Source organism: Grampus griseus, assembly GCF_964374135.1.
Source record: "Grampus griseus genome assembly, chromosome: X".
NCBI classification, from domain to species: domain Eukaryota; kingdom Metazoa; phylum Chordata; class Mammalia; order Artiodactyla; family Delphinidae; genus Grampus; species Grampus griseus.
In genome coordinates this window covers 110,579,974-110,588,007 of record NC_138999.1, presented here as the reverse complement: position 1 = coordinate 110,588,007, position 8,034 = coordinate 110,579,974, and the positions used below count along the sequence as shown (strand labels likewise).

Here is an 8,034-nt window from a genome sequence, read left to right as displayed (position 1 = left end):
CAAGGGATGGAACCCGTGCCCCCTGAAGTGGAAGCTCAGAATCCCAACCACCGGACCTCCAGGGAATTCCCGATAGTGTACATTTTAGAAAATTGAAAAGAAACCCTTTGAAAACGATTAGAATATTATCCATTTCACAAAGGCTCTTCTGAAAACAGGATAACAGTTGGGACACAGGATGCACCTTAAACAACATGCAATCCCACCCTTTTCTTTTTCGAAGGACGCAGCCGAGCGCCCCCTCGTGGAGTATGTTGCCCAAGCCAGTCTGACTTGTCCCTCGGGCCTCTTTGCCCTGGGCCCAGAGCTTCACCATCCTGGCGGGCCACCAAGGGACTCGGGGAGTTTCTAAAAATCCCATGCCCAGGACTCCACCCTGGGCCAATTAAATGATTCTCTCAGGGTGTGGGGATTGGGTATCAGCGTTGTTTAAGCTCTCAAGTGGTTCTCAAGTGCAGGATCACTGTCCTAGGCCAAGAAACTCACTGATTTAGCCCACCGGTAACAGCACGGTAATATCTGGGCAATAAGACGTCCAGCCCGTGCTCTTCTTATGCAATTACTTTTGTGTGTTGTCCAGATTCGGAATGGTGTCTATTTTCATGCCTTAATTTCACAAGCCTGTATTCTGTTAATTTGATTAACAAAGAACACTTTATGCTAACTTTGCTGGCGGCATTAATATCGCACTCCCCTGTGCCACACTCCTTTAGCAGAGGCATACGATTTAGCTTAGTCCTCACATCACATTTACACCCTCCAGTAAGTCTTCATGAGAGAGTGAAAACTGTCGAGTGATGCGGCCACTTTTCTCTCTCTGGATTTTTGCATCGTCGGAGTGCAGCAATGGCAGAGAATTTTATGCACTTAATGGCTATTATTGTGATTAAAATGTGGACACTTCAGTCGTAGTCACCAGAATCCGCCATTATGATGAACTGATCTAATATCTCTATTTATTAAGTCACAGGCTGGGTTCCATCCCCCCCCCCACCTCCAGCGTGATTGAGAACAGGCTTAATTCCTAGAGGGGTTCGTCAGCCTTGCTGCATTTTAGCTCTGGCCTGCAGATAGCGTAGTTATCACTCATCATGGTTATTAGAGGAAAATAAGATGGATTAGTATATATCATCAGTAGTGGAGGAGGGGAAAATCCAACAGGTTTATAGTAAAGGATGTGCTGAGGGGACTTCCTCATGGTCACGCCCCAGTGGCTGTGTTTCAGAACACAAATTTTGGTCTGTGGTCATATTCTGGTCTGCCACTAGCCAAGTACCAAGTTAGGTAGTGTCTCTGAGCCTGTTTTTTTTCACCTGTGAAAGTGGGATAACGTAGTACCCTATACGGTGGTTTTCAAGGCTAAAGGTGAGGTTAAGTGTATTCGTACAGCACCTGGGATGAATGATAGCTATAGTTATTTGTTATTATTACTATTATTAAGATTTGGAGAGGGAGCATAAATCATATGACTCCCGAATAAAGCCGTCATGCCTTCCTGCTGCACAGCGAATAAAAGGCAGCCTCCTTCCCTGGGCTCTGTACGTGATCAGGTCCCTGCCTGCCTCTTGCCCAGCACGCCTCCTACCCCAAACTGTGTTTTGCCTGGCTGTTCCCTGAACTCGGCAAGCTCCTTTGCTGCCTTAGGGCCTTTGCATTTGCTGTTTCCTTTTTTTGGAAGGTTTTTTGCCACATCTTGTGCAGCTAGGTTTTTTGTGGGAAAGGTGGGTGTATATACTGTGTATTCTTCATTCAAATCAAGGTACGGGATCTTTTGCCTTCCTGAGATTTAGGTCTCAGCTCAAACATCACCACCTGAAAGCAACCATCGCTGACGAAGTCCCCTTGCCGTGCCCTCTGGCACATCACCCTGCTTTATTTTCTCCAGAGCTCTCATCATGATCTCCAGTTACCTTGTGCACGGTTTATTTTTATGTCTGTCTACCCCCATCCCGCCCCACCCTCCTAGAGAAAGCACTGAGAGAGCAGCCACTTTACTGTGTTTAATTCTATATCCTCAGTACCTTGAACAGCATCTGGTGCACAGGAGACACTCAACAAATACTTGAATGAATAGTTGATGTAGAAGATGCAAAAGGAGGGGTGATGGTGACAGAAGCATGGCCAATGAGGGTGGGAGGAGGTGGGGAGGAGGACCACTTACTTCCAAGACAGGCGGGAAGGGGAGGGATGAGGGGAAGCTGGAGACTTTTTTATATGCAGCGCAGGGCTTCGAGAGGGCTGCTTCGGCTGACCGCTTAGACATTTTCACAAACGAAAGGGTGCAGTTACCTGCTGGGGGCTGAAGGGCAGCGGAAGAGGGGTCTGGCTTTTGAGGCTAGTAGAGGGTTTTGGAATAATTATACTAGCTGCCATTTAGTTAGCAGTTATGCACCAGGCACTGTTCCAAGCCCTTTAAACATATTAGCTCATTTCATCTCTTGACAATTCTATGAGGAAAGGAACTATCATTACTTCCATTTTAAGATCTGGAAATTGAGGTCCAGAGAAGTCAATTAACATTTTCCCAAGGTCAGACATCTAAGATGTAGCAGAGCTGGGATTTGAACCCAGGCTCTCTGGCTGGTGGAGCCTGTGTGAAGAACCACTACAATTCCCTGCCTCCCTGGTCCCTGAGGTGCGGGTCTATGAAGGGTCAGCTAGAGATGAAGAGGAGGACTGTGGAATGAATGGTACATGGCAGGCCCAGGGGCAGCCAGCCAGCCAGCATGCTGTGCCAGGAACCCAGGAATGGGAGCAAAGAGAGTGAATGGGTCGGGAGACGTGGGTGGTTGTGACTCAGGATTAAGCATGGCAAAGACGGAGGCTGAGGCATTCTGAAGTGCGTGAGGGAAGGGGTTTCTGGGGAGAGAAAACAGCATGTGCAAAGGCCCTGAGGTGGGAAAGAGCTTAGCTCATTGGGAGGAGTGAAAGGACAGTGTCAGAGTACAGTCGCAGGGGGCGGGGGAGGGTGACTGGTAGGCATTCAAACAGTCCAAGGTGGAGCCTAGGCATTGGTATTGTGTAAAGTACCCCAGGTTATGCAGCCAGAGTTGAGAACCACTGATTTAGACCTATTTCCAGGTGATACTAGTTTGGGGCTCACACTTTGAGAAACATGCTCTAGATGATTCTAATGAGTAGCCAAGGTTGAGAACCATTCACTGAACAGCACAGAGCCATGGCTTCAAAGTGTGACTGAGGAACAGGCAAGGCCCTGGCCTCCTCTCAGGGAACCGGGGCATGGGAGTAGCTTCCACAGGACCGAGGCGAGGGAGAAGGGAGCATTGGTTGGGAAAGAATGAACTTGGGTGAGGAGCAGCAAAGGTGGAAACTAAAGGGGGGCTTTATCCAAGGGGCAGGCAGAGGAAGAAGGGCTAGAAACCTGGCACTGAGGCCAGGGCACCGTGGTGCAGGAAGGAGCAAAAGGAGGCTGATGGGGAGAGGCGGGGACGGGCAGAACTGCAGGTGGGGCTCCCGAGGTTCAAGGCTCACACCAGACAGCTGTTCCATGCTGGTGACGGCAGCTCATTATTCATCGTTTAGTTTACACTTCACCCCCCCTCTCCAAAAGATGGGTGGCGAACTCTGAAATACGGAAGTATGAAAGGTGACGCGATGGTGTGTGGTGGGGGAAGGGGGACAGGCTGAGCACGGGGTTCGAATTTACTGAGCTGACAAGGTTGTCAACATCAAGTGAGGTCCCAAAAGCCTAGGGCAGTGCGGCAGAGCCAGGGTCATATACCGTATGGTGCGGAGCTGGGGGGAGCGGGGACTGGTTAACATCTACCCAGCACCCACTACGTGCCAGATAGCGTGCTTGCACTTCCTTTCTTTCTCATTTAATAATGCAAGGCCTGGTGGGCCATGGGAAAGTTTGGATTTTCTTCTTAAATGCGCTGGGAAGTCACTGGAGGGTTTTTAAGAGGGAAGTGATGAGAGTGATGTAGTTAAGTCATATAAGATCAGTACTATGCCCACTCCATTTGATAGGCCAGGAAGCTAGAAGTTAACTAGTCCAGGATCATGCGTAAGGAGGCGGTGGCAGAACCCAGATTGAAACCACGCCCCCTCTAAGATAAAGCAATTCGGGCAAAATGTTAACAGTTGGTGAGCACAGGTAGGGGTCTAGGGTGTTCACTGTTCCCTTCTTTCAACTTTTCTATATGTTTGAAAAATTTTGTAAAAAAAATAGAAAAAAGAACCAGGTCTAACTCCAAAGCTGAAGCTCTTTTTTTCCCACTATGCCATGCCATGTCACTAACCTAAATGACATTAAGTCACTCATTGTCCCCTCTGAGCCTGACTTTGCCCATCAGAACGAGATTGGATCAGATCACCAACAGGGTTCTCTCCCTAACATTTCATGGTGATCTCGCCATGGCAGCATGTAGCTTTAGATCATTAGGCTACACTAAGAGCCAGGTCTTCAACCTGCCCTGCGGTCAGGAAAGCCCTCACGGGTCTCCTGTAACAGCAGCCAGGGACGCGGTTTCTAACCTCTGGGAAGGCAGTCACTGAGGCTGCTCTGCCACACCGCCCGCTGCTGTGTACAAACTGCTGGCCGTCAGTCTCCGTCCACTGGGGGGAATCACTCGCAAAAGGAAACACCTTCTTCTGCCAAGGCTTCGGGTGGGGCTAGAAAAACCGTTCATGACAACACTGAATCAGCACAAGCACCAGGGTCAAGTTCACAGTCAAAGGGGCTGTAAGAGGCCCTAGTTGTCAAGCAGCCTCCAGCCGAGGCCTCTTCGGTCTCGAAGGGAAAGGAATCAGAACGCCCAAATCCATACTAGAGATCGGCGGTGGTAGGGGAATAAGCACCTGCTCCAATTAGGGATCTCCTCTTAAAGTCTCAGAGTTCAGATTAGAGCCAAAAAAGAAAAAACACAATTAAATTTATGGACTTTGTCACCCCAAGAGGTAATATAAGTTCAAAACTGATTTTTCAAAAGTTGCAAAATGAATTACGTGAAAACGGGCTCTTTGGGAGGCATGTCTACACTACTGAGGCTATGTTGCCAAGGCCAACTGGGTTCTCCCAAAATGTGGACAGCGAAGTTTGTCAGATTCCTGGGGCTGGCGCGATCATGGATCTGACCCAGTGTGACATTTATGGGCATATTAAGAGTCAACATCTTTTCTCCTAACAGTGTTATTTTGTTGCCTGAATCCCTAGGGTCAAAACAAGAATCCTAGGCTGGCCTCTGAAAGCACTGTGACTGCTTTATTAACCTCTGAAAATATGTGGCTGCTTCTCCTCTCCAAGGGCAAATATACTGAGAATTCTTACGATATTTCCCTGTAAGACAGGAAATGACAGTCCAGGCGTAGCGGTGGGGACTGCAGCAGTCAAGTGGGACCCAGTGACATAAGTTTCCCTCCTCAGTTCTTCCTAAGATCACACTTTGGTTTTTCACACAACATATATTTATTCAGAAAAAAAATTTGCAATAAATTATAATAAAAAAGATGACATGAAATACAGAATCCCACTAGCAGCTTTGCCTAGTGACCAAGACATTTGGGGGAAATACAACAAACAATTACAGAATAAGAATCAGGAAACAGTGAAAGGGAGACTAATAGCAACATCACCACGTGGGGTTGAACTGCTTTTTCCCTAAAAACGATAGATTCAGAGTCCTTCCCTACCAGCTGGATCTAAACTCCTTACTTCAGAGGCGCTAGGAAATAGTACATGAGAGGTACTCAGGAGTTAGAGGGTGGGGCTGGAGTAGGCACAGCAGGGAAGCAGATCTCTTATGTCTGCTCTATTTCTTGTCCCCCCTCCCTAGAGATTGTCTAAAACCCTCAACCCTGTGTACATCCCAGGACCAGAGCTGGAAGGAAGGTTGAGGCAGTAAAGCAACTGAGTGCATCTGCCTTCTGAAGAGTGAGCCGGATGCCGCACACAGCCCCACTAACCACATCCCTGACCACCTGAAGGCCCCAGGTGGCAGTAGACTGGGAAATGTGTCTAGGACAGGCATTTCCCTTTGTGTTACGACCCTGCCCCAGCTTCTATCATCTGCCTCTCCAGCGATCCCTTTCTGGACTAGTGGAGATGACAACACTGTTCTTCTGCTCAGTCTGCCATTAACTAAATTCAACACCCAGCCCCTGGCCTAACAGATCTGCAGCTATTTGGCAACCAGTAACTTGACTCCTACTTCTGTAATTCCCAATCAGGAGAGGCTTTAGCCAGAATATCACAGGATACATACCTTTTCTTCCCCCAAAGGACTCAACACATAAGAGATGGGGGAATTGGAGAACCACTCATGGCGGTGCTTCCGCAGCTCTCTCCTTTGATGCTGTAGAAGAGTCAATGCCCAAGACCACACACAGAGCCTATACACGAGGCTCCTGGGATTTCATGTGAACATGTGACAATGAGTCAACTCAGGGTGGTTTTAATGAAAGAAAACCAGGAGGAAGCTAACTGCATCAGGCAGTTTTACAGTCAGTGGCTGGTGGCTGGTTTGCCAACCAACATAGATTACTTTTTTTAAAAAAGGGCTGCCCCGCAGGAGCTTGAGTAAATGACAAGCTCAGAAGGTTGTCTTGGGCGGGAGAGAAGGTGCTTGGTTCATCCTACTGCACAGTCTCTTTTACACAGCACTGGAGAAGGTTACTGGGAGCTAAGGGCAGCTGGTTGTAGAGCCCAGAATCAGTCCTGATGAGGGAGTGGGTGACATCTGCCCCTGGTACTTCAGAAGACCGGAGGGGGGGTTCTAAGGGTTATCCTCAATGCCCCTGCTGGGGGAAGGAGCAGTTTCTACAGAGAGGCCCACTTGAGGTGCAGCCTCCCTTTTTGACTGTGGTACAAGTGTCGCTCTGGAGGTGGATTTCTAAGTGGGGGATGGGCCCCACAGACACCCAGGATTGGTTCACATGTAAAATTTGAATAAGAACCAAAATGGATGGTAGGAAGCAGGACCTGTTGAGCATGAATATTCTCACTCTTGAAACACTCAAAGTGCTTCCACTCTGACTGTGATTCTCTCACATCAATGAGATGTCATCTCCAACAGTCCCTAACATTCTGCTACTAAGTGTGGTCTGAGACAAGAGAATATGGTTCCACCCACTGCAGATGCATAACAGGCCAATGTTAGAGCAATGTACAGATGCCACTGTAGTAGAGATGCACAAATGCATGTAACAGCCACATGGAGATGGTTAACTCACTTTTGGAGACACCCAAGGAGTCACTAAGCTTCACCCAGACTTCTTTTGACATGATAGTGTTAGCAGAGTAGAGAGCAAAGGGGGTGATACGGGGAGGGGGTAGGGCCAAAGTGCTTTAGACGAAGGACTACAGACAAGTCTGAGCTACAGCAAGTAGTGCTTGTAGGCCTAGAATGGGAACATCTCAGAGTTTAGGCCTCAGGTGCTAAGGACAATCATGACAGCTGGGCAGGAGGGCAACAAACACATCCCCAGGTAAAGAAGTGTAAATACAGATTTCTTTGCCTTACAAAGAGAGAACAGAAAAACACCAAAATATGGTAACTTTGGCTTGGCAATATAAGTCTAAAAGTATCTTGCTGCGTAGGGTATGGTAAGGGAGGGATTAGGAAACTCGCTTCCTTTCGCACTAGAAACAGAACTTTTTCATGCCAACAGCCTCAAAATTCTGCAACAGACCCTTCCTGTGGCATATCTTTCCAAATCATTCTGAAATACTTGGTGCTCAAGATCTTCCGCCTCTAGAATCTTGTAGAGTAGTAAGAGGAAAAGGCTTATTATTAGTCTTCATCACTCCCAAGCAGAAAACTCAGAAGGAACTGGGTAGCACGCTGGCGGTCACTTGGAGTCTGTCTTGCCATAAGGTTGGGTGGAGGCCTTAGAAGGAGGCTAGTGAAGAGAGTAGCTAGAGGGCGAGAGAAAGAAAAGGAGAAAACCCTTGGTCAGACACAACCTAAGCGAAGCCTCAGGGATGGGGGCTGGGGGGGCCAGGGGATGAGGGCAGTGGGAGGAAGTGACTGCCGCAGGCCTGGACGCTAGGGAGGGAATACACGTGTGCACCGT

General features: G+C 48.3%; 1 protein-coding gene across 2 annotated transcripts in view; it reads right to left on the bottom strand.

Moving 5' to 3' along the window:
• Nucleotides 1-5,482: 5,482 nt before the first annotated feature.
• OCRL (OCRL inositol polyphosphate-5-phosphatase) overlaps nt 5,483-8,034 on the bottom strand; it is a 56,636-nt gene continuing 54,084 nt past the window's right edge. For both annotated transcript variants that reach the window (XM_082681449.1, XM_082681450.1), the window contains one exon: nt 5,483-7,876. In XM_082681449.1, the coding sequence (XP_082537575.1) occupies nt 7,752-7,876 (125 nt within the window). In that variant the 3' untranslated portion in view covers nt 5,483-7,751. The remainder of the gene's footprint in view (nt 7,877-8,034) is intronic.